Raw genomic sequence first — 26,163 nt, 5'->3', positions numbered from 1 at the left:
CCATTGATTCTCTAGTCAGCGGAAAAGCCCCTGGGAAGGACGGCATTACCCCTGAAATAATCAAGAGTGCCAAGCCTGCTATACTTTCAGCACTACATGAACTGCTTTGCCTGTGCTGGGACGAGGGAGCAGTACCCCAGGACATGCGCGATGCCAATATCATCACCCTCTATAAAAACAAAGGTGACCGCGGTGACTGCAACAACTACCGTGGAATCTCCCTGCTCAGCATAGTGGGGAAAGTCTTTGCTCGAGCCGCTCTAAACAGGCTCCAGAAGCTGGCCGAGCGCGTCTACCCTGAAGCACAGTGTGGCTTTCGTGCAGAGAGATCGACCGTTGACATGCTGTTCTCCCTTCGTCAGATACAGGAGAAATGCCGTGAACAACAGATGCCCCTCTACGTTGCTTTCATTGATCTCACCAAAGCCTTTGACCTCGTCAGCAGACGTGGTCTCTTCAGACTACTAGAAAAGATCGGATGTCCACCAAAGCTACTAAGTATCATCACCTCATTCCATGACAATATGAAAGGCATAATTCAACATGGTGGCTCCTCATCAGACCCCTTTCCTATCCTGAGTGGCATGAAACAGGGCTGTGTTCTCGCACCCACACTTTTTGGGATTTTCTTCTCCCTGCTGCTTTCACATGCGTTCAAGTCCTCTGAAGAAGGAACTTTCCTCCACACAAGATCAGGGGGCAGGTTGTTCAACCTTGCCCGTCGAAGAGCGAAGTCCAAAGTACGGAAAGTCCTCATCAGGGAACTCCTCTTTGCTGACGATGCTGCTTTAACATCTCACACTGAAGAGTACCTGCAGAGTCTCATCGACAGGTTTGCGGCTGCCTGCAATGAATTTGGCCTAACCATCAGCCTCAAGAAAACGAACATCATGGGGCAGAACGTCAGAAATGCTCCATCCATCAATATTGGCGACCACGCTCTGGAAGTGGTTCAAGAGTTCACCTACCTAGGCTCAACTATCACCAGTAACCTGTCTCTAGATGCAGAAATCAACAAGGGCATGGGAAAGGCTTCCACTGCTATGTCCAGACTGGCCAAGAGAGTGTGGGAAAATGGCGCACTGACACGGAACACAAAAGTCCAAGTGTATCAATCCTGTGTCCTCAGTACCTTGCTCTATGGCAGCGAGGCCTGGACAACGTATGTCAGCCAAGAGCGACGTCTCAATTCATTCCATCTTCGCTGCCTCCGGAGAACACTTGGCATCACGTGGCAGGACCGTATCTCCAACACAGAAGTCCTCGAGGCGGCCAACATCCCCAGCTTATACACACTACTGAGTCAGCGGCACTTGAGATGGCTTGGCCATGTGAGCCGCATGGAAGATGGCAGGATCCCCAAAGACACATTGTACAGCGAGCTCGCCACTGGTATCAGACCCACCGGCCGTCCATGTCTCCCCTTTAAAGACATCTGCAAACGCGACATAAAATCCTGTGACATTGATCACAAGTCGTGGGAGTCAGTTGCCAGCATTCGCCAGAGCTATAAAGGCGGGGCTAAAGTGTGGCGAGTCGAAGAGACTTAGCAGTTGGCAGGAAAAAAGACAGAAGCGCAAGGGGAGAGCCAACTGTTAACAGTCCTGACAGCCAATTTTATCTGCAGCACCTGTGGAAGAGCCTGTCACTCGAGAATTGGCCTTTATAGCCACTCCAGGCACTGCTTCACAAACCACTGACCACCTCCAGGCGCGTATCCATTGTCTCTCAAGATAAGGAGGCCAAAGAAGAAGTGTGTTGGAACTTATATTATTGGATGCAGGTGAAACTTGATAAGTACATGAGAGAAAGGATTAGAAGGATATGCTGATAGGGTGAGATGATGTCGGGTGGGAGGCAGTTCATCGAAGTATAAATACCAGCAAAGAGACGACAGCTTGAATGGACAGTTTATGGGGAATGATCTCGAATTTAGAGCATTGAAACAGCTCAGCCCTCTGACCAAAATGTATCACCTCACACTGATCTATTTTGAAATTCATTTGCCAATTACATGCCCATTCTGCAAGTTTATTAATGCCTTCCTGTATTTTATCCCAGCCCTCCTCTGTATTAACTATACCGCCCGATTTAGTGTCGTCTGCAAATTCGATTCCTGAGTCCAAAATGTTTATGCAAATGGTGAACAACAATGGTCCTGGCACTGAACACTCGGGAACACCACTTCCCACCTTTTGTCAGTCTGACTGACTACCTTTAACCTCGACTCTGTTTTCTGTTTTGTAGCCATCTTGCTATCCATTCTGCTACCCGTCCTGACTCCAGATTCTGACCTTATTCAGCAGTCTGCTATGGAATACTGCGTGCAGTTCTGGTCGCCACATTACCAAAAGGATGTAGATGCTTTGGAGAGGGTGCAGAGGAGGTTCACTAGGATGTTGCCTGGTATGGAGGGCGCTAGCTATGAAGGGAGGTTGAGTAGATTAGGATTATTTTCATTAGAAAGACGGAGGTTGAGGGGGGACCTGATTGAGGTGTACAAAATCATGAGAGGTATAGACAGGGTGGATAGCAAGAAGCTTTTTCCCAGAGTGGGGAATTCAATTACTAGGGGACACGAGTTCAAAGTGAGAGGGGAAAAGTTTCGGGGGGATATGCGTGGAAAGTTCATTACGCAGAGGGTGGTGGGTGCCTGGAACGCATTGCCAGCGGAGGTGGTAGACGCGGGCACGACAGCGTCTTTTAAGATGTATCTAGACAGACACATGAATGGGCAGGAAGCAAAGAGATACAGACCCTTAGAAAATAGGCGACAGGTTTAGATAGAGGATCTGGATCGGCGCAGGCTTGGAGGGCCGAAGGGCCTGTTCCTGTACTGTAATTTTCTTTGTTCTTTGTTCTCTCTCAGTGTCAGTACCCCTGTACCCCACATTCTCTCTCTCTGGGTCAGTGCCCCTGTACCCCACACTCTCTCTCTCAGTGTCAGTACCCCTGTACCCCACATTCTCTCTCTCTGGGTCAGTGCCCCTGTACCCCACACTCTCTCTCTCAGTTTCAGTGCCCCTGTACCCCACACTCTCTCTCTCAGTGTCAGTGCCCCTGTACCCCACACTCTCTCTCTCTGGGTCAGTGCCCCTGTACCCCACACTCTCTCTCTCAGTTTCAGTGCCCCTGTACCCCACACTCTCTCTCTCAATGTCAGTGCCCCTGTACCCCAAATTCTCTCTCTCTGGGTCGGTGCCCCTGTGCCTCACTCTCTCTCTCTGAGTCGGTGCCCCTGTACCCCACAATCTCTCTCTCAGTGTCAGTGCCCCTGTACCCCACATTCTCTCTATTAGAGTCAGTGCCCCTGTACCCCACACTCTCTCTCACAGTGTCAGTACCCCTATACCCCACTCTCTCTCTCTCAGTGTCAGTGCCCCTGTACCCCACATTCTCTCTCTCAGTGTCGGTGCCCCTGTACTGCACACTCTCTCTCTCAGGGTCAGTGCCCCTGTACCCCACACTCTCTCTCCCAGTGTCGGTGCCCCTGTGCCGCACACTCTCTCTCTCAGTGTCAGTGCCCCTGTAGCCCACATTCTCTCTCTCAGTGTCGGTGCCTCTGTACCCAACTCTCTCTCTCTCTGGGTCGGTGCCCCTGTACCCCACCCTCTCTCTCTCTGGGTCGGTGCCCCTGTACCCCACAATCTCTCTCTCGGTGTCGGTGCCCCTGTACCGAACACTTTCTCTCTCCGTGTCAGTGCCCCTGTACCCCACACTCTCTCTCTCAGTGTCAGTGCCCCTGTACCCCACACTCTCTCTCTCAGTGTCGGTGCCCCTGTACCCCACTCTCTCTCTCTCTGGGTCGGTGCCCCTGTACCCCACACTTTCTCTCCCAGTGTCGGTGCCCCTGTACCTCACACTCTCTCTCTCAGTGTCAGTGCCCCTGTACCCCATACTCTCTCTCTCAGTGTCGGTGCCCCTGTACCCCATACTCTCTCCCAGTGTCGGTGCCCCTGTACCTCACACTCTCTCGCTCAGTGTCGGTACCCCTGTACCGCACACTCTCTCTCCCAGTGTCGGTGCCCCTGTACCCCACACTCTCTTCTCCCAGTGTCGGTGCCCCTGTACCCTACACTATCTCTCCCAGTGTCAGTGCCCCTGTACCCCACACTTTCTCTCCCAGTGTCGGTGCCCCTGTACCTCACACTCTCTCTCTCAGTGTCGGTGCCCCTGTACCCCACACTCTCTCTCTCAGTGTCGGTGCCCCTGTACCACACACTCACACTCTTAGTGTCAGTGCCCCTGTACCCCACACTCTCTCTCTCAGTGTCAGTGCCCCTGTACACCACACGCTCTCTCCCAGTGTCGGTGCCCCTGTACCCCACACTCTCTCTCTCAGTGTCGGTGCCCCTGTACCTCACACTCTCTCTCTCAGTGTCGGTGCCCCTGTACCCCACACTCTCTCTCTCAGTGTCGGTGCCCCTGTACCACACACTCACACTCTTAGTGTCAGTGCCCCTGTACCCCACACTCTCTCTCTCAGTGTCAGTGCCCCTGTACACCACACTTTCTCTCCCAGTGTCGGTGCCCCTGTACCTCACACTCTCTCTCTCAGTGTCGGTGCCCCTGTACCCCACACTCTCTCTCTCAGTGTCGGTGCCCCTGTACCACACACTCACACTCTTAGTGTCAGTGCCCCTGTACCCCACACTCTCTCTCTCAGTGTCAGTGCCCCTGTACCCCACACTCTCTCTCTCAGTGTCAGTGCCCCTGTACCCCACACTCTCTCTCTCAGTGTCAGTGCCCCTGTACCCCACACTCACACTCTTAGTGTCAGTGCCCCTGTACCCCACACTATCTCTCTCAGTGTCAGTGCCCCTGTACGCCACACTCTCTCTCTCAGTGTCGGTGCCCCTGTACCCCACACTCTCTCTCCCAGTGTCAGTACCCCTGTACCGCACACTCTCTCTCACAGTGTCAGTACCCCTATACCCCACTCTCTCTCTCTCAGTGTCAGTGTCCCTGTACCCCACATTCTCTCTCTCAGTGTCGGTGCCCCTGTACTGCACACTCTCTCTCTCAGGGTCTGTGCCCCTGTACCCCACACTCTCTCTCCCAGTGTCGGTGCCCCTTTGCCGCACACTCTCTCTCTCAGTGTCAGTGCCCCTGTTGCCCACATTCTCTCTCTCAGTGTCGGTGCCTCTGTACCCAACTCTCTCTCTCTCTGGGTCGGTGCCCCTGTACCCCACCCTCTCTCTCTTTGGGTCGGTGCCCCTGTACCCCACAATCTCTCTCTCGGTGTCGGAGCCCCTGAACCGAACACTTTCTCTCAGTGTCAGTGCCCCTGTACCCCACACTCTCTCTCTCAGTGTCAGTGCCCATGTACCCCACACTCTCTCTCTCAGTGTCGGTGCCCCTGTACCCCACTCTCTCTCCCTCTGGGTCGGTGCCCCTGTACCCCACACTCTCTCTCCCAGTGTCGGTGCCCCTGTACCTCACACTCTCTCTCTCAGTGTCAGTGCCCCTGTACCCCATACTCTCTCTCTCAGTGTCGGTGCCCCTGTACCCCATACTCTCTCCCAGTGTCGGTGCCCCTGTACCTCACACTCTCTCGCTCAGTGTCGGTACCCCTGTACCGCACACTCTCTCGCCCAGTGTCGGTGCCCCTGTACCTCACACTCTCTCGCTCAGTGTCGGTACCCCTGTACCCCACCCTCTCTCTCCCAGTGTCGGTGCCCCTGTACCTAACACTCTCTCTCTCAGTGTCAGTGCCCCTGTACCCCATACTCTCTCTCTCAGTGTCGGTGCCCCTGTACCCCATACTCTCTCCCAGTGTCGGTGCCCCTGTACCTCACACTCTCTCGCTCAGTGTCGGTACCCCTGTATCGCACACTCTCTCTCTCAGTGTCAGTGCCCCTGTACCCCACACTCTCTTCTCCCAGTGTCGGTGCTCCTGTACCCCACACTTTCTCTCCCAGTGTCGGTGCCCCTGTACCTCACACTCTCTCTCTCAGTGTCGGTGCCCCTGTACCCCACACTCTCTCTCTCAGTGTCGGTGCCCCTGTACACCACACGCTCTCTCCCAGTGTCGGTGCGCCTGTACCCCACACTCTCTCTCCCAGTGTCAGTACCCCTGTACCCCACACTCTCTCTTTCAGTGTCAGTGCCCCTGTACCCCACACTCACACTCTTAGTGTCAGTGCCCCTGTACCCCACACTCTCTCTCTCAGTGTCAGTGCCCCTGTACGCCACACTCTCTCTCTCAGTGTCGGTGCCCCTGTACCCCACACTCTCTCTTTCAGTGTCAGTGCCCCTGTACCCCACACTCACACTCTTAGTGTCAGTGCCCCTGTACCCCACACTCTCTCTCTCAGTGTCAGTGCCCCTGTACACCACACGCTCTCTCCCAGTGTCGGTGCGCCTGTACCCCACACTCTCTCTCCCAGTGTCAGTACCCCTGTACCCCACACTCACTCTCTCAGTGTCAGTACCCCTGTACCCCACACTATCTCTCTCAGTGTCAGTGCCCCTGTACGCCACACTCTCTCTCTCAGTGTCGGTGCCCCTGTACCCCACACTCTCTCTCACAGTGTCAGTGCCCCTGTACTGCACACTCTCTCTCTCAGGGTCAGTGCCCCTGTACCCCACACTCTCTCTCCCAGTGTCGGTGCCCCTGTGCCGCACACTCTCTCTCTCAGGGTCAGTGCCCCTGTACCCCACACTCTCTCTCTCAGTGTCAGTGCCCCTGTTGCCCACATTCTCTCTCTCAGTGTCGGTGCCTCTGTACCCAACTCTCTCTCTCTCTGGGTCGGTGCCCCTGTACCCCACCCTCTCTCTCTCTGGGTCGGTGCCCCTGTACCCCACAATCTCTCTCTCGGTGTCGGAGCCCCTGTACCGAACACTTTCTCTCTCAGTGTCAGTGCCCCTGTACCCCACACTCTCTCTCTCAGTGTCAGTGCCCCTGTACCCCACACTCTCTCTCTCACTGTCGGTGCCCCTGTACCCCACTCTATCTCTCTCTGGGTCGGTGCCCCTGTACCCCACACTCTCTCTCCCAGTGTCGGTGCCCCTGTACCTCACACTCTCTCTCTCAGTGTCAGTGCCCCTGTACCCCATACTCTCTCTCTCAGTGTCGGTGCCCCTGTACCCCATACTCTCTCTCAGTGTCAGTGCCCCTGTACCTCACACTCTCTCGCTCAGTGTCGGTACCCCTGTACCGCACACTCTCTCTCCCAGTGTCGGTGCCCCTGTACCCCATACTCTCTCTCTCAGTGTCGGTGCCCCTGTACCCCATACTCTCTCTCAGTGTCGGTGCCCCTGTACCCCACACTCTCTCTCTCAGTGTCAGTGCCCCTGTACGCCACACTCTCTCTCTCAGTGTCGGTGCCCCTGTACCGCACACTCACTCTCTCAGTGTCAGTGCCCCTGTACCCCACACTATCTCTCTCAGTGTCAGTGCCCCTGTACGCCACACTCTCTCTCTCAGTGTCGGTGCCCCTGTACCCCACACTCTCTCTCACAGTGTCAGTACCCCTATGCCCCACTCTCTCTCTCTCAGTGTCAGTGCCCCTGTACCCCACATTCTCTCTCTCAGTGTCGGTGCCCCTGTACTGCACACTCTCTCTCTCAGGGTCAGTGCCCCTGTACCCCACACTCTCTCTCCCAGTGTCGGTGCCCCTGTGCCGCACACTCTCTCTCTCAGTGTCAGTGCCCCTGTTGCCCACATTCTCTCTCTCAGTGTCGGTGCCTCTGTACCCAACTCTCTCTCTCTCTGGGTCGGTGCCCCTGTACCCCACCCTCTCTCTCTCTGGGTCGGTGCCCCTGTACCCCACAATCTCTCTCTCGGTGTCGGAGCCCCTGTACCGAACACTTTCTCTCTCAGTGTCAGTGCCCCTGTACCCCACACTCTCTCTCTCAGTGTCAGTGCCCCTGTACCCCACACTCTCTCTCTCACTGTCGGTGCCCCTGTACCCCACTCTATCTCTCTCTGGGTCGGTGCCCCTGTACCCCACACTCTCTCTCCCAGTGTCGGTGCCCCTGTACCTCACACTCTCTCTCTCAGTGTCAGTGCCCCTGTACCCCATACTCTCTCTCTCAGTGTCGGTGCCCCTGTACCCCATACTCTCTCCCAGTGTCGGTGCCCCTGTACCTCACACTCTCTCGCTCAGTGTCGGTACCCCTGTACCGCACACTCTCTCTCCCAGTGTCGGTGCCCCTGTACCTCACACTCTCTCGCTCAGTGTCGGTACCCCTGTACACCACACTCTCTCTCCCAGTGTCGGTGCCACTGTACCTAACACTCTCTCTCTCAGTGTCAGTGCCCCTGTACCCCATACTCTCTCTCTCAGTGTCGGTGCCCCTGTACCCCATACTCTCTCCCAGTGTCGGTGCCCCTGTACCTCACACTCTCTCGCTCAGTGTCGGTACCCCTGTACCGCACACTCTCTCTCTCAGTGTCAGTGCCCCTGTACCCCACACTCTCTTCTCCCAGTGTCGGTGCCCCTGTACCCCACACTTTCTCTCCCAGTGTCGGTGCCCCTGTACCTCACACTCTCTCTCTCAGGGTCTGTGCCCCTGTACCCCACACTCTCTCTCTCAGTGTCGGTGCCCCTGTACTGCACACTCTCTCTCTCAGGGTCAGTGCCCCTGTACCCCACACTCTCTCTCCCAGTGTCGGTGCCCCTGTGCCGCACACTCTCTCTCTCAGTGTCAGTGCCCCTGTTGCCCACATTCTCTCTCTCAGTGTCGGTGCCTCTGTACCCAACTCTCTCTCTCTCTGGGTCGGTGCCCCTGTACCCCACCCTCTCTCTCTCTGGGTCGGTGCCCCTGTACCCCACAATCTCTCTCTCGGTGTCGGAGCCCCTGTACCGAACACTTTCTCTCTCAGTGTCAGTGCCCCTGTACCCCACACTCTCTCTCTCAGTGTCAGTGCCCCTGTACCCCACACTCTCTCTCTCACTGTCGGTGCCCCTGTACCCCACTCTATCTCTCTCTGGGTCGGTGCCCCTGTACCCCACACTCTCTCTCCCAGTGTCGGTGCCCCTGTACCTCACACTCTCTCTCTCAGTGTCAGTGCCCCTGTACCCCATACTCTCTCTCTCAGTGTCGGTGCCCCTGTACCCCATACTCTCTCCCAGTGTCGGTGCCCCTGTACCTCACACTCTCTCTCTCAGGGTCTGTGCCCCTGTACCCCACACTCTCTCTCTCAGTGTCGGTGCCCCTGTACTGCACACTCTCTCTCTCAGGGTCAGTGCCCCTGTACCCCACACTCTCTCTCCCAGTGTCGGTGCCCCTGTGCCGCACACTCTCTCTCTCAGTGTCAGTGCCCCTGTTGCCCACATTCTCTCTCTCAGTGTCGGTGCCTCTGTACCCAACTCTCTCTCTCTCTGGGTCGGTGCCCCTGTACCCCACCCTCTCTCTCTCTGGGTCGGTGCCCCTGTACCCCACAATCTCTCTCTCGGTGTCGGAGCCCCTGTACCGAACACTTTCTCTCTCAGTGTCAGTGCCCCTGTACCCCACACTCTCTCTCTCAGTGTCAGTGCCCCTGTACCCCACACTCTCTCTCTCACTGTCGGTGCCCCTGTACCCCACTCTATCTCTCTCTGGGTCGGTGCCCCTGTACCCCACACTCTCTCTCCCAGTGTCGGTGCCCCTGTACCTCACACTCTCTCTCTCAGTGTCAGTGCCCCTGTACCCCATACTCTCTCTCTCAGTGTCGGTGCCCCTGTACCCCATACTCTCTCCCAGTGTCGGTGCCCCTGTACCTCACACTCTCTCGCTCAGTGTCGGTACCCCTGTACCGCACACTCTCTCTCCCAGTGTCGGTGCCCCTGTACCTCACACTCTCTCGCTCAGTGTCGGTACCCCTGTACCCCACACTCTCTCTCCCAGTGTCGGTGCCACTGTACCTAACACTCTCTCTCTCAGTGTCAGTGCCCCTGTACCCCATACTCTCTCTCTCAGTGTCGGTGCCCCTGTACCCCATACTCTCTCCCAGTGTCGGTGCCCCTGTACCTCACACTCTCTCGCTCAGTGTCGGTACCCCTGTACCGCACACTCTCTCTCTCAGTGTCAGTGCCCCTGTACCCCACACTCTCTTCTCCCAGTGTCGGTGCCCCTGTACCCCACACTTTCTCTCCCAGTGTCGGTGCCCCTGTACCTCACACTCTCTCTCTCAGTGTCGGTGCCCCTGTACCCCACACTCTCTCTCTCAGTGTCGGTGCCCCTGTACACCACACGCTCTCTCCCAGTGTCGGTGCGCCTGTACCCCACACTCTCTCTCCCAGTGTCAGTGCCCCTGTACCCCACACTCACACTCTTAGTGTCAGTGCCCCTGTACCCCACACTCTCTCTCTCAGTGTCAGTGCCCCTGTACCCCACACTATCTCTCTCAGTGTCATTGCCCCTCTACGCCACACTCTCTCTCTCAGTGTCGGTGCCCCTGTACCCCACACTCTCTCTCCCAGTGTCAGTACCCCTGTACCGCACACTCACTCTCTCAGTGTCAGTGCCCATGTACCCCACACTCTCTCTCTGTGTCAGTGCCCCTGTACCAAACACTCTCCCTCTCAGTGTCGGTGCCCCTGTACCCCACACTGTCTCTCTCAGTGTCAGTACCCCTGTACCCCACTCATTCTCTCTCTGGGTCGGTGCTCCTGTACCCCACACTCTCTCTTTCAGTGTCGGTGCCCCTGTACCCCACACTCTCTCTCCCAGTGTCAGTGCCCCTGTCCCCCACACTCTCTCTCTCAGTGTCTGTGCCCCTGTACCCCACCCTCTCTCTCCCAGTGTCGGTGCCCCTGTACCCCATACTCTCGCTCAGTGTCGGTGCCCCTGTACCCCACTTTCTCTCTATCAGTGTCAGTGCCCCTGTACCCCACACTCTCTCTCTCAGTGTCGGTGCCCCTGTTCCCCACACTCTCTCTCCCAGTGTCGGTGCCCCTGTACCCCACACTCTCTCTCTCCCAGTGTCCGTGCCCCTGTACCCCAGACTCTCTCTCTCCCAGTGTCGGTGCCCCTGTACCTCACACTCTCTCTCTCAGTGTCGGTGCCCCTGTACCGCACACTCTCTCTCTCAGTGTCGGTGCCCCTGTACCCCACGCTCTCTCTCTCAGTGTCGGTGCCGCTGTACCCCACCCTCTCTCTCTCAGTGTCGGTGCCCCTGTACCCCACACTCACTCTCTCAGTGTCGGTGCCCCTGTACCCCAGACTCACTCTCTCAGTGTCAGTACCCCTGTACCCCACACTCACTCTCTCAGTGTCAGTGCCCCTGTACCTCACACTCTCTCTCTCAGTGTCAGTGCCCCTGTACCCCACACTCTCTCTCTCAGTGTCGGTGCCCCTGTACCTCACGCTCTCTCTCTCAGTGTCGGTGCCCCTGTAGCCCACCCTCTCTCTCCCAGTGTCAGTACCGCTGTACCTCACACTCACTCTCTCAGTGTCAGTACCCCTGTACCCCACACTCACTCTCTCAGTGTCAGTGCCCCTGTACCCCACACTCTCTCTCTCAGTGTCGGTGCCCCTGTACCCCACATTCTCTCTCTCAGTGTCAGTCCCCCTGTACCCCACACTCTCTCTCTCAGTGTCGGTGCCCCTGTACCCCACACTCTCTCTCTTAGTGTCAGTACCCCTGTACCCCACACTCTCTCTCTCAGTGTCGGTGCCCCTGTACCCCACACTCTCTCTCCCAGTGTCGGTGCCCCTGTACCTAACACTCTCTCTCTCAGTGTCAGTGCCCCTGTACCCCATACTCTCTCTCTCAGTGTCGGTGCCCCTGTACCCCACACTCTCTCCCAGTGTCGGTGCCCCTGTACCTCACACTCTCTCGCTCAGTGTCGGTACCCCTGTACCGCACACTCTCTCTCTCAGTGTCAGTGCCCCTGTACCCCACACTCTCTTCTCCCAGTGTCGGTGCCCCTGTACCCCACACTTTCTCTCCCAGTGTCGGTGCCCCTGTACCTCACACTCTCTCTCTCAGTGTCGGTGCCCCTGTACCCCACACTCTCTCTCTCAGTGTCGGTGCCCCTGTACACCACACGCTCTCTCCCAGTGTCGGTGCGCCTGTACCCCACACTCTCTCTCCCAGTGTCAGTACCCCTGTACCCCACACTCTCTCTTTCAGTGTCAGTGCCCCTGTACCCCACACTCACACTCTTAGTGTCAGTGCCCCTGTACCCCACACTCTCTCTCTCAGTGTCAGTGCCCCTGTACCCCAAACTATCTCTCTCAGTGTCAGTGCCCCTGTACGCCACACTCTCTCTCTGTGTCGGTGCCCCTGTACCCCACACTCTCTCTCCCAGTGTCAGTACCCCTGTATCGCACACTCACTCTCTCAGTGTCAGTGCCCCTGTACCCCACACTCTCTCTCTCAGTGTCAGTGCCCCTGTACCCCACACTATCTCTCTCAGTGTCAGTGCCCCTGTACGCCACACTCTCTCTCTCAGTGTCGGTGCCCCTGTACCCCACACTCTCTCTCCCAGTGTCAGTACCCCTGTACCGCAAACTCTCTCTCACAGTGTCAGTACCCCTATACCCCACTCTCTCTCTCTCAGTGTCAGTGCCCCTGTACCCCACATTCTCTCTCTCAGTGTCGGTGCCCCTGTACTGCACACTCTCTCTCTCAGGGTCAGTGCCCCTGTACCCCACACTCTCTCTCCCAGTGTCGGTGCCCCTGTGCCGCACACTCTCTCTCTCAGTGTCAGTGCCCCTGTTGCCCACATTCTCTCTCTCAGTGTCGGTGCCTCTGTACCCAACTCTCTCTCTCTCTGGGTCGGTGCCCCTGTACCCCACCCTCTCTCTCTCTGGGTCGGTGCCCCTGTACCCCACAATCTCTCTCTCGGTGTCGGAGCCCCTGTAACGAACACTTTCTCTCTCAGTGTCAGTGCCCCTGTACCCCACACTCTCTCTCTCAGTGTCGGAGCCCCTGTACCGAACACTTTCTCTCTCAGTGTCAGTGCCCCTGTACCCCACACTCTCTCTCTCAGTGTCAGTGCCCATGTATCCCACACTCTCTCTCTCAGTGTCGGTGCCCCTGTACCCCACTCTCTCTCTCTCTGGGTCGGTGCCTCTGTACCCCACACTCTCTCTCCCAGTGTCGGTGCCCCTGTACCTCACACTCTCTCTCTCAGTGTCAGTGCCCCTGTACCCCATACTCTCTCTCTCAGTGTCGGTGCCCCTGTACCCCATACTCTCTCCCAGTGTCGGTGCCCCTGTACCTCACACTCTCTCGCTCAGTGTCGGTACCCCTGTACCGCACACTCTCTCTCCCAGTGTCGGTGCCCCTGTACTTCACACTCTCTCGCTCAGTGTCGGTACCCCTGTACCCCACACTCTCTCTCCCAGTGTCGGTGCCCTTGTACCTAACACTCTCTCTCTCAGTGTCAGTGCCCCTGTACCCCATACTCTCTCTCTCAGTGTCGGTGCCCCTGTACCCCATACTCTCTCCCAGTGTCGGTGCCCCTGTACCTCACACTCTCTCGCTCAGTGTCGGTACCCCTGTACCGCACACTCTCTCTCTCAGTGTCAGTGCCCCTGTACCCCACACTCTCTTCTCCCAGTGTCGGTGCCCCTGTACCCCACACTTTCTCTCCCAGTGTCGGTGCCCCTGTACCTCACACTCTCTCTCTCAGTGTCGGTGCCCCTGTACCCCACACTCTCTCTCTCAGTGTCGGTGCCCCTGTACACCACACGCTCTCTCCCAGTGTCGGTGCGCCTGTACCCCACACTCTCTCTCCCAGTGTCAGTACCCCTGTACCCCACACTCTCTCTTTCAGTGTCAGTGCCCCTGTACCCCACACTCACACTCTTAGTGTCAGTGCCCCTGTACCCCACACTCTCTCTCTCAGTGTCAGTGCCCCTGTACCCCAAACTATCTCTCTCAGTGTCAGTGCCCCTGTACGCCACACTCTCTCTCTCAGTGTCGGTGCCCCTGTACCGCACACTCACTCTCTCAGTGTCAGTGCCCATGTACCCCACACTCTCTCTCTGTGTCAGTGCCCCTGTACCCCACACTCTCTCTCTCAGTGTCAGTACCCCTGTACCCCACACTCTCTCTCTCAGTGTCGGTGCCCCTGTACCCCACAGTCTCTCTCTCTGGGTCGGTGCCCCTGTACCCCACTCATTCTCTCTCTGGGTCGGTGCTCCTGTACCCCACACTCTCTCTCTCAGTGTCGGTGCCCCTGTACCCCACGCTCTCTCTCTCAGTGTCAGTGCCCCTGTACCCCACACTCTCTCTCTCAGTGTCGGTGCCCCTGTACCCCACACTCTCTCTCCCAGTGTCAGTGCCCCTGTCCCCCTCACTCTCTCTCTCAGTGTCTGTGCCCCTGTATCCCACCCTCTCTCTCCCAGTGTCGGTGCCCCTGTACCCCATACTCTCGCTCAGTGTCGGTGCCCCTGTACCCCATACTCTCTCCCAGTGTCGGTGCCCCTGTACCTCACACTCTCTCGCTCAGTGTCGGTACCCCTGTACCGCACACTCTCTCTCTCAGTGTCAGTGCCCCTGTACCCCACACTCTCTTCTCCCAGTGTCGGTGCCCCTGTACCCCACACTTTCTCTCCCAGTGTCGGTGCCCCTGTACCTCACACTCTCTCTCTCAGTGTCGGTGCCCCTGTACCCCACACTCTCTCTCTCAGTGTCGGTGCCCCTGTACACCACACGCTCTCTCCCAGTGTCGGTGCGCCTGTACCCCACACTCTCTCTCCCAGTGTCAGTGCCCCTGTACCCCACACTCACACTCTTAGTGTCAGTGCCCCTGTACCCCACACTCTCTCTCTCAGTGTCAGTGCCCCTGTACCCCAAACTATCTCTCTCAGTGTCAGTGCCCCTGTACGCCACACTCTCTCTCTCAGTGTCGGTGCCCCTGTACGCCACACTCTCTCTCCCAGTGTCAGTGCCCCTATACCCCACACTCACACTCTTAGTGTCAGTGCCCCTGTACCCCACACTCTCTCTCTGTGTCAGTGCCCCTGTACCCCACACTCTCCCTCTCAGTGTCGGTGCCCCTGTACCCCACACTCTCTCTCCCAGTGTCGGTGCCCCTGTACCCCACAGTCTCTCTCTCTGGGTCGGTGCCCCTGTACCCCACTCATTCTCTCTCTGGGTCGGTGCTCCTGTACCCCACACTCTCTCTCTCAGTGTCGGTGCCCCTGTACCCCACGCTCTCTCTCTCAGTGTCAGTGCCCCTGTCCCCCACACTCTCTCTCTCAGTGTCTGTGCCCCTGTATCCCACCCTCTCTCTCCCAGTGTCGGTGCCCCTGTACCCCATACTCTCGCTCAGTGTCGGTGCCCCTGTACCCCACTTTCTCTCTATCAGTGTCAGTGCCCCTGTACCCCACACTCTCTCTCTCAGTGTCGGTGCCCCTGTACCCCACACTCTCTCTTCCAGTGTCGGTGCCCCTGTACCCCACACTCTCTCTCTCCCAGTGTCGGTGCCCCTGTACCCCAGACTCTCTCTCTCCCAGTGTCGGTGCCCCTGTACCTCACACTCTCTCTCTCAGTGTCGGTGCCCCTGTACCGCACACTCTCTCTCTCAGTGTCGGTGCCCCTGTACCCCAGACTCACTCTCTCAGTGTCAGTACCCCTGTACCCCACACTCACTCTCTCAGTGTCAGTGCCCCTGTACCTCACACTCTCTCTCTCAGTGTCAGTGCCCCTGTACCCCACACTCTCTCTCTCAGTGTCGGTGCCCCTGTACCTCACGCTCTCTCTCTCAGTGTCGGTGCCCCTGTAGCCCACCCTCTCTCTCCCAGTGTCAGTACCCCTGTACCTCACACTCACTCTCTCAGTGTCAGTACCCCTGTACCCCACACTCACTCTCTCAGTGTCAGTGCCCCTGTACCCCACACTCTCTCTCTCAGTGTCGGTGCCCCTGTACCCCACATTCTCTCTCTCAGTGTCAGTACCCCTGTACCCCACACTCTCTCTCTCAGTGTCGGTGCCCCTGTACCCCACACTCTCTCTCTTAGTGTCAGTACCCCTGTACCCCACACTCTCTCTCTCAGTGTCGGTGCCCCTGTACCCCACACTCTCTCTCCCAGTTTCGGTGCCCCTGTACCCCACACTCTTTCTCTCAGTGTCAGTACCCCTGTACCGCGCACACTCTCTTTCAGTGTCGGTGCCCCTGTACCCCACACTCTCTCTCTCAGTGTCAGTACCCCTGTACCGCACACTCTCTCTTTCAGTGTCGGTGCCCCTGTACCCCACACTCTCTCTCTCAGTGTCAGTACCCCTGTACCGCACACTCTCTCTCTCAGTGTCGGTGCCCCTGTACCCCACACTCTCTCTCTCAGTGTCAGTGCCCCTGTACCCCACACTCTCTCTCTCAGTGTCAGTGCCCCTGTACCGCACACTCTCTCTTTCAGTGTCGGTGCCCCTGTACCCCACACTCTCTCTCCCAGTGTCGGTGCCCCTGTATCGCACACTCTCTCGCTCAGTGTCGGTACCCCTGTAACGCACACTCTCTCTCTCAGTGTCAGTGCCCCTGTACCCCACACTCTCTTCTCCCAGTGTCGGTGCCCCTGTACCCCACACTTTCTCTCCCAGTGTCGGTGCCCCTGTACCTCACGCTCTCTCTTTCAGTGTCGGTGCCCCTGTAGCCCACCCTCTCTCTCCCAGTGTCAGTACCCCTGTACCTCACACTCACTCTCTCAGTGTCAGTACCCCTGTACCCCACACTCACTCTCTCAGTGTCAGTGCCCCTGTACCCCACACTCTCTCTCTCAGTGTCGGTGCCCCTGTACCCCACATTCTCTCTCTCAGTGTCAGTACCCCTGTACCCCACACTCTCTCTCTCAGTGTCGGTGCCCCTGTACCCCACACTCTCTCTCTTAGTGTCAGTACCCCTGTACCCCACACTCTCTCTCTCAGTGTCGGTGCCCCTGTACCCCACACTCTCTCTCCCAGTTTCGGTGCCCCTGTACCCCACACTCTTTCTCTCAGTGTCAGTACCCCTGTACCGCGCACACTCTCTTTCAGTGTCGGTGCCCCTGTACCCCACACTCTCTCTCTCAGTGTCAGTACCCCTGTACCGCACACTCTCTCTTTCAGTGTCGGTGCCCCTGTACCCCACACTCTCTCTCTCAGTGTCAGTACCCCTGTACCGCACACTCTCTCTTTCAGTGTCGGTGCCCCTGTACCCCACACTCTCTCTCTCAGTGTCAGTGCCCCTGTACCCCACACTCTCTCTCTCAGTGTCAGTGCCCCTGTACCGCACACTCTCTCTTTCAGTGTCGGTGCCCCTGTACCCCACACTCTTTCTCCCAGTGTCGGTGCCCCTGTACCGCACACTCTCTCGCTCAGTGTCGGTACCCCTGTACCGCACACTCTCTCTCTCAGTGTCAGTGCCCCTGTACCCCACACTCTCTTCTCCCAGTGTCGGTGCCCCTGTACCCCACACTTTCTCTCCCAGTGTCGGTGCCCCTGTACCTCACACTCTCTCTCTCAGTGTCGGTGCCCCTGTACCCCACACTCTCTCTCTCAGTGTCGGTGCCCCTGTACACCACACGCTCTCTCCCAGTGTCGGTGCGCCTGTACCCCACACTCTCTCTCCCAGTGTCAGTACCCCTGTACCCCACACTCTCTCTTTCAGTGTCAGTGCCCCTGTACCCCACACTCACACTCTTAGTGTCAGTGCCCCTGTACCCCACACTCTCTCTCTCAGTGTCAGTGCCCCTGTACCCCAAACTATCTCTCTCAGTGTCAGTGCCCCTGTACGCCACACTCTCTCTCTCAGTGTCGGTGCCCCTGTACCCCACACTCTCTCTCCCAGTGTCAGTACCCCTGTACCGCACACTCACTCTCTCAGTGTCAGTGCCCATGTACCCCACACTCTCTCTCTGTGTCAGTGCCCCTGTACCCCACACTCTCCCTCTCAGTGTCGGTGCCCCTGTACCCCACACTCTCTCTCTCAGTGTCAGTACCCCTGTACCGCACACTCTCTCTCCCAGTGTCGGTGCCCCTGTACCCCACAGTCTCTCTCTCTGGGTCGGTGCCCCTGTACCCCACTCATTCTCTCTCTGGGTCGGTGCTCCTGTACCCCACACTCTCTCTCTCAGTGTCGGTGCCCCTGTACCCCACGCTCTCTCTCTCAGTGTCAGTGCCCCTGTACCCCACACTCTCTCTCTCAGTGTCGGTGCCCCTGTACCCCACACTCTCTCTCCCAGTGTCAGTGCCCCTGTCCCCCACACTCTCTCTCTCAGTGTCTGTGCCCCTGTATCCCACCCTCTCTCTCCCAGTGTCGGTGCCCCTGTACCCCATACTCTCGCTCAGTGTCGGTGCCCCTGTACCCCATACTCTCTCCCAGTGTCGGTGCCCCTGTACCTCACACTCTCTCGCTCAGTGTCGGTACCCCTGTACCGCACACTCTCTCTCTCAGTGTCAGTGCCCCTGTACCCCACACTCTCTTCTCCCAGTGTCGGTGCCCCTGTACCCCACACTTTCTCTCCCAGTGTCGGTGCCCCTGTACCTCACACTCTCTCTCTCAGTGTCGGTGCCCCTGTACCCCACACTCTCTCTCTCAGTGTCGGTGCCCCTGTACACCACACGCTCTCTCCCAGTGTCGGTGCGCCTGTACCCCACACTCTCTCTCCCAGTGTCAGTGCCCCTGTACCCCACACTCACACTCTTAGTGTCAGTGCCCCTGTACCCCACACTCTCTCTCTCAGTGTCAGTGCCCCTGTACCCCAAACTATCTCTCTCAGTGTCAGTGCCCCTGTACGCCACACTCTCTCTCTCAGTGTGTGTGCCCCTGTACGCCACACTCTCTCTCCCAGTGTCAGTGCCCCTGTACCCCACACTCACACTCTTAGTGTCAGTGCCCCTGTACCCCACACTCTCCCTCTCAGTGTCGGTGCCCCTGTACCCCACACTCTCTCTCTCAGTGTCAGTACCCCTGTACCGCACACTCTCTCTCCCAGTGTCGGTGCCCCTGTACCCCACAGTCTCTCTCTCTGGGTCGGTGCTCCTGTACCCCACACTCTCTCTCTCAGTGTCGGTGCCCCTGTACCCCACGCTCTCTCTCTCAGTGTCAGTGCCCCTGTACCCCACACTCTCTCTCTCAGTGTCGGTGCCCCTGTACCCCACACTCTCTCTCCCAGTGTCAGTGCCCCTGTCCCCCTCACTCTCTCTCTCAGTGTCTGTGCCCCTGTATCCCACCCTCTCTCTCCCAGTGTCGGTGCCCCTGTACCCCATACTCTCGCTCAGTGTCGGTGCCCCTGTACCCCACTTTCTCTCTATCAGTGTCAGTGCCCCTGTACCCCACACTCTCTCTCTCAGTGTCGGTGCCCCTGTACCCCACACTCTCTCTTCCAGTGTCGGTGCCCCTGTACCCCACACTCTCTCTCTCCCAGTGTCGGTGCCCCTGTACCCCAGACTCTCTCTCTCCCAGTGTCGGTGCCCCTGTACCTCACACTCTCTCTCTCAGTGTCGGTGCCCCTGTACCGCACACTCTCTCTCTCAGTGTCGGTGCCCCTGTACCCCACGCTCTCTCTCTCAGTGTCGGTGCCGCTGTACCCCACCCTCTCTCTCTCAGTGTCGGTGCCCCTGTACCCCACACTCACTCTCTCAGTGTCGGTGCCCCTGTACCCCAGACTCACTCTCTCAGTGTCAGTACCCCTGTACCCCACACTCACTCTCTCAGTGTCAGTGCCCCTGTACCTCACACTCTCTCTCTCAGTGTCAGTGCCCCTGTACCCCACACTCTCTCTCTCAGTGTCGGTGCCCCTGTACCTCACGCTCTCTCTCTCAGTGTCGGTGCCCCTGTAGCCCACCCTCTCTCTCCCAGTGTCAGTACCCCTGTACCTCACACTCACTCTCTCAGTGTCAGTACCCCTGTACCCCACACTCACTCTCTCAGTGTCAGTGCCCCTGTACCCCACACTCTCTCTCTCAGTGTCGGTGCCCCTGTACCCCACATTCTCTCTCTCAGTGTCAGTACCCCTGTACCCCACACTCTCTCTCTCAGTGTCGGTGCCCCTGTACCCCACACTCTCTCTCTTAGTGTCAGTACCCCTGTACCCCACACTCTCTCTCTCAGTGTCGGTGCCCCTGTACCCCACACTCTCTCTCCCAGTTTCGGTGCCCCTGTACCCCACACTCTTTCTCTCAGTGTCAGTACCCCTGTACCGCGCACACTCTCTTTCAGTGTCGGTGCCCCTGTACCCCACACTCTCTCTCTCAGTGTCAGTACCCCTGTACCGCACACTCTCTCTTTCAGTGTCGGTGCCCCTGTACCCCACACTCTCTCTCTCAGTGTCAGTACCCCTGTACCGCACACTCTCTCTCTCAGTGTCGGTGCCCCTGTACCCCACACTCTCTCTCTCAGTGTCAGTGCCCCTGTACCCCACACTCTCTCTCTCAGTGTCAGTGCCCCTGTACCGCACACTCTCTCTTTCAGTGTCGGTGCCCCTGTACCCCACACTCTTTCTCCCAGTGTCGGTGCCCCTGTACCGCACACTCTCTCGCTCAGTGTCGGTACCCCTGTACCGCACACTCTCTCTCTCAGTGTCAGTGCCCCTGTACCCCACACTCTCTTCTCCCAGTGTCGGTGCCCCTGTACCCCACACTTTCTCTCCCAGTGTCGGTGCCCCTGTACCTCACACTCTCTCTCTCAGTGTCGGTGCCCCTGTACCCCACACTCTCTCTCTCAGTGTCGGTGCCCCTGTACACCACACGCTCTCTCCCAGTGTCGGTGCGCCTGTACCCCACACTCTCTCTCCCAGTGTCAGTACCCCTGTACCCCACACTCACACTCTTAGTGTCAGTGCCCCTGTACCCCACACTCTCTCTCTCAGTGTCAGTGCCCCTGTACCCCAAACTATCTCTCTCAGTGTCAGTGCCCCTGTACGCCACACTCTCTCTCTCAGTGTCGGTGCCCCTGTACCCCACACTCTCTCTCCCAGTGTCAGTACCCCTGTACCGCACACTCACTCTCTCAGTGTCAGTGCCCATGTACCCCACACTCTCTCTCTGTGTCAGTGCCCCTGTACCCCACACTCTCCCTCTCAGTGTCGGTGCCCCTGTACCCCACACTCTCTCTCTCAGTGTCAGTACCCCTGTACCGCACACTCTCTCTCCCAGTGTCGGTGCCCCTGTACCCCACAGTCTCTCTCTCTGGGTCGGTGCCCCTGTACCCCACTCATTCTCTCTCTGGGTCGGTGCTCCTGTACCCCACACTCTCTCTCTCAGTGTCGGTGCCCCTGTACCCCACGCTCTCTCTCTCAGTGTCAGTGCCCCTGTACCCCACACTCTCTCTCTCAGTGTCGGTGCCCCTGTACCCCACACTCTCTCTCCCAGTGTCAGTGCCCCTGTCCCCCACACTCTCTCTCTCAGTGTCTGTGCCCCTGTATCCCACCCTCTCTCTCCCAGTGTCGGTGCCCCTGTACCCCATACTCTCGCTCAGTGTCGGTGCCCCTGTACCCCATACTCTCTCCCAGTGTCGGTGCCCCTGTACCTCACACTCTCTCGCTCAGTGTCGGTACCCCTGTACCGCACACTCTCTCTCTCAGTGTCAGTGCCCCTGTACCCCACACTCTCTTCTCCCAGTGTCGGTGCCCCTGTACCCCACACTTTCTCTCCCAGTGTCGGTGCCCCTGTACCTCACACTCTCTCTCTCAGTGTCGGTGCCCCTGTACCCCACACTCTCTCTCTCAGTGTCGGTGCCCCTGTACACCACACGCTCTCTCCCAGTGTCGGTGCGCCTGTACCCCACACTCTCTCTCCCAGTGTCAGTGCCCCTGTACCCCACACTCACACTCTTAGTGTCAGTGCCCCTGTACCCCACACTCTCTCTCTCAGTGTCAGTGCCCCTGTACCCCAAACTATCTCTCTCAGTGTCAGTGCCCCTGTACGCCACACTCTCTCTCTCAGTGTGTGTGCCCCTGTACGCCACACTCTCTCTCCCAGTGTCAGTGCCCCTGTACCCCACACTCACACTCTTAGTGTCAGTGCCCCTGTACCCCACACTCTCCCTCTCAGTGTCGGTGCCCCTGTACCCCACACTCTCTCTCTCAGTGTCAGTACCCCTGTACCGCACACTCTCTCTCCCAGTGTCGGTGCCCCTGTACCCCACAGTCTCTCTCTCTGGGTCGGTGCTCCTGTACCCCACACTCTCTCTCTCAGTGTCGGTGCCCCTGTACCCCACGCTCTCTCTCTCAGTGTCAGTGCCCCTGTACCCCACACTCTCTCTCTCAGTGTCGGTGCCCCTGTACCCCACACTCTCTCTCCCAGTGTCAGTGCCCCTGTCCCCCTCACTCTCTCTCTCAGTGTCTGTGCCCCTGTATCCCACCCTCTCTCTCCCAGTGTCGGTGCCCCTGTACCCCATACTCTCGCTCAGTGTCGGTGCCCCTGTACCCCACTTTCTCTCTATCAGTGTCAGTGCCCCTGTACCCCACACTCTCTCTCTCAGTGTCGGTGCCCCTGTACCCCACACTCTCTCTTCCAGTGTCGGTGCCCCTGTACCCCACACTCTCTCTCTCCCAGTGTCGGTGCCCCTGTACCCCAGACTCTCTCTCTCCCAGTGTCGGTGCCCCTGTACCTCACACTCTCTCTCTCAGTGTCGGTGCCCCTGTACCGCACACTCTCTCTCTCAGTGTCGGTGCCCCTGTACCCCACGCTCTCTCTCTCAGTGTCGGTGCCGCTGTACCCCACCCTCTCTCTCTCAGTGTCGGTGCCCCTGTACCCCACACTCACTCTCTCAGTGTCGGTGCCCCTGTACCCCAGACTCACTCTCTCAGTGTCAGTACCCCTGTACCCCACACTCACTCTCTCAGTGTCAGTGCCCCTGTACCTCACACTCTCTCTCTCAGTGTCAGTGCCCCTGTACCCCACACTCTCTCTCTCAGTGTCGGTGCCCCTGTACCTCACGCTCTCTCTCTCAGTGTCGGTGCCCCTGTAGCCCACCCTCTCTCTCCCAGTGTCAGTACCCCTGTACCTCACACTCACTCTCTCAGTGTCAGTACCCCTGTACCCCACACTCACTCTCTCAGTGTCAGTGCCCCTGTACCCCACACTCTCTCTCTCAGTGTCGGTGCCCCTGTACCCCACATTCTCTCTCTCAGTGTCAGTACCCCTGTACCCCACACTCTCTCTCTCAGTGTCGGTGCCCCTGTACCCCACACTCTCTCTCTTAGTGTCAGTACCCCTGTACCCCACACTCTCTCTCTCAGTGTCGGTGCCCCTGTACCCCACACTCTCTCTCCCAGTTTCGGTGCCCCTGTACCCCACACTCTTTCTCTCAGTGTCAGTACCCCTGTACCGCACACTCTCTCTTTCAGTGTCGGTGCCCCTGTACCGCACACTCTCTCTTTCAGTGTCGGTGCCCCTGTACCCCACACTCTCTCTCTCAGTGTCAGTACCCCTGTACCGCACACTCTCTCTCTCAGTGTCGGTGCCCCTGTACCCCACACTCTCTCTCTCAGTGTCAGTGCCCCTGTACCCCACACTCTCTCTCTCAGTGTCGGTGCCGCTGTACCCCACACTCTCTCTCTCAGTGTCGGTGCCCCTGTACCCCACGCTCTCTCTCTCAGTGTCGGTGCCGCTGTACCCCACCCTCTCTCTCTCAGTGTCGGTGCCCCTGTACCCCACACTCACTCTCTCAGTGTCGGTGCCCCTGTACCCCAGACTCACTCTCTCAGTGTCAGTACCCCTGTACCCCACACTCACTCTCTCAGTGTCAGTGCCCCTGTACCTCACACTCTCTCTCTCAGTGTCAGTGCCCCTGTACCCCACACTCTCTCTCTCAGTGTCGGTGCCCCTGTACCTCACGCTCTCTCTCTCAGTGTCGGTGCCCCTGTAGCCCACCCTCTCTCTCCCAGTGTCAGTACCCCTGTACCTCACACTCACTCTCTCAGTGTCAGTACCCCTGTACCCCACACTCACTCTCTCAGTGTCAGTGCCCCTGTACCCCACACTCTCTCTCTCAGTGTCGGTGCCCCTGTACCCCACATTCTCTCTCTCAGTGTCAGTACCCCTGTACCCCACACTCTCTCTCTCAGTGTCGGTGCCCCTGTACCCCACACTCTCTCTCTTAGTGTCAGTACCCCTGTACCCCACACTCTCTCTCTCAGTGTCGGTGCCCCTGTACCCCACACTCTCTCTCCCAGTTTCGGTGCCCCTGTACCCCACACTCTTTCTCTCAGTGTCAGTACCCCTGTACCGCACACTCTCTCTTTCAGTGTCGGTGCCCCTGTACCGCACACTCTCTCTTTCAGTGTCGGTGCCCCTGTACCCCACACTCTCTCTCTCAGTGTCAGTACCCCTGTACCGCACACTCTCTCTCTCAGTGTCGGTGCCCCTGTACCCCACACTCTCTCTCTCAGTGTCAGTGCCCCTGTACCCCACACTCTCTCTCTCAGTGTCAGTGCCCCTGTACCGCACACTCTCTCTTTCAGTGTCGGTGCCCCTGTACCCCACACTCTCTCTCCCAGTGTCGGTGCCCCTGTACCGCACACTCTCTCTCTCAGTGTCGGTGCCCCTGTACCCCACACTCTCTCTCTCAGTGTCAGTGCCCCTGTACCGCACACTCTCTCTTTCAGTGTCGGTGCCCCTGTCCCCCACACTCTCTCTCTCAGTGTCAGTGCCCCTGTACCGCACACTCTCTCTTTCAGTGTCGGTGCCCCTGTCCCCCACACTCTCTCTCTCAGTGTCGGTGCCCCTGTACCCACCTTCTGGATCAGTGTAGCTGCATTCTCTGGCTGCATGGTGACAGGTGGCAGTAGTTTCCTGTTCTTCTCCCTTTGCTCCTCCTTCGAGATGTCCCTCATGATCTGTGCTCGCAGTCGACCCTGACGCCCACGTTCAGCGATCTGAATGATCCGAACTGCCTCGTCTGTGCTCTGCGGGGCCTCCTCTTCCTGCAACATCACCGAGACCAGTGAGAGGAGCTGAACATTTCCCTGACTGGACCGACTATCCCATCACACGACACCCACTGACCCTGAGCCCATCACCCGACACCCACTGACCCTGGGCCCATCACCCTGGACACCCACTGACCCTGAGCCCATCACCCTGGACACCCACTGACCCTGAGCCCATCACCCTGGACACCCACTGACCCTGGGCCCATCACCCTGGACACCCACTGACCCTGGGCCCATCACCCTGGACACCCACTGACCCTGAGCCCATCACCCTGGACACCCACTGACCCTGGGTCCATCACCCTGGACACCCACTGACCTTGGGCCGATCACCCTGGACACCCACTGACCCTGAGCCCATCACCCTGGACACCCACTGACCCTGGGTCCATCACCCTGGACACCCACTGACCCTGGGTCCATCACCCTGGACACCCACTGACCTTGGGCCGATCACCCTGGACACCCACTGACCCTGGGTCCATCACCCTGGACACCCACTGACCTTGGGCCGATCACCCTGGACACCCACTGACCCTGGGTCCATCACCCTGGACACCCACTGACCTTGGGCCGATCACCCTGGACACCCACTGACCCTGAGCCCATTACCCTGGACACCCACTGACCTTGGACCCATCACCCTGGACACCCACTGACCCTGGGCCCATCACCCTGGACACCCACTGACCCTGGGCCCATCACCCTGGACACCCACTGACCCTGGGCCCATCACCCTGGACACCCACTGACCTTGGACCCAACACCCTGGACACCCACTGACCCTGGGCCCATCGCCCTGGACACCCATTGACCCTGGGCCCATCACCCTGGACACCCATTGACCCTGGGCCCATCACCCTGGACACCCACTGACCCTGGGCCCATCACCCTGGACACCCATTGACCCTGGGCCCATCGCCCTGGACACCCATTGACCCTGGGCCCATCACCCTGGACACCCACTGACCCTGGGACCATCACCCAGCACACACTGACCCTGACCCCATCACCCTGGACACCCACTGACACTGGGACCATCACCCAGCACACACTGACCCTGGGACCATCACCCTGGAAACCCACTGACCCTGACCCCATCACCCTGGACACCCACTGACACTGGGCCCATCACCCGGAAATAAAATTATCAACATGTCAAATGTGATAAATCATCAGAAAGTAGATTACAGGAACACGATGTACATTATAGCTTTCTCTGGTGTGTTACAGTAGCAGCAGATACAGTGCGGGGGCAGTGGGGATTTCAGGGGCAGTGGGAGTAGTGGGGAATTTGGGGGCGGTGGGGAATTTGGGGGCTGTGGGGAATTTGGGGGCTGTGGGGAATTCGGGGGCTGTGGGGAA

The 26,163-nt window shown here is 58.3% G+C and overlaps 1 protein-coding gene across 1 annotated transcript in view; it reads right to left on the bottom strand.

Moving 5' to 3' along the window:
- Positions 1-26,163, bottom strand: part of LOC137369689 (dynein regulatory complex protein 11-like) — a 486,226-nt gene that overhangs the window by 294,424 nt on the left and 165,639 nt on the right. Inside the window, exon 4 of the mRNA XM_068031024.1 lies at positions 24,601-24,789. Within this exon, the coding sequence (XP_067887125.1) occupies positions 24,601-24,789 (189 nt within the window). The remainder of the gene's footprint in view (positions 1-24,600; positions 24,790-26,163) is intronic.

Source organism: Heterodontus francisci, chromosome 5, assembly GCF_036365525.1.
Source record: "Heterodontus francisci isolate sHetFra1 chromosome 5, sHetFra1.hap1, whole genome shotgun sequence".
Lineage (NCBI taxonomy): Eukaryota > Metazoa > Chordata > Chondrichthyes > Heterodontiformes > Heterodontidae > Heterodontus > Heterodontus francisci.
The sequence above is the reverse complement of the archived record's forward strand: the minus strand, read 5'-3'. Positions and strand labels throughout refer to the sequence as shown.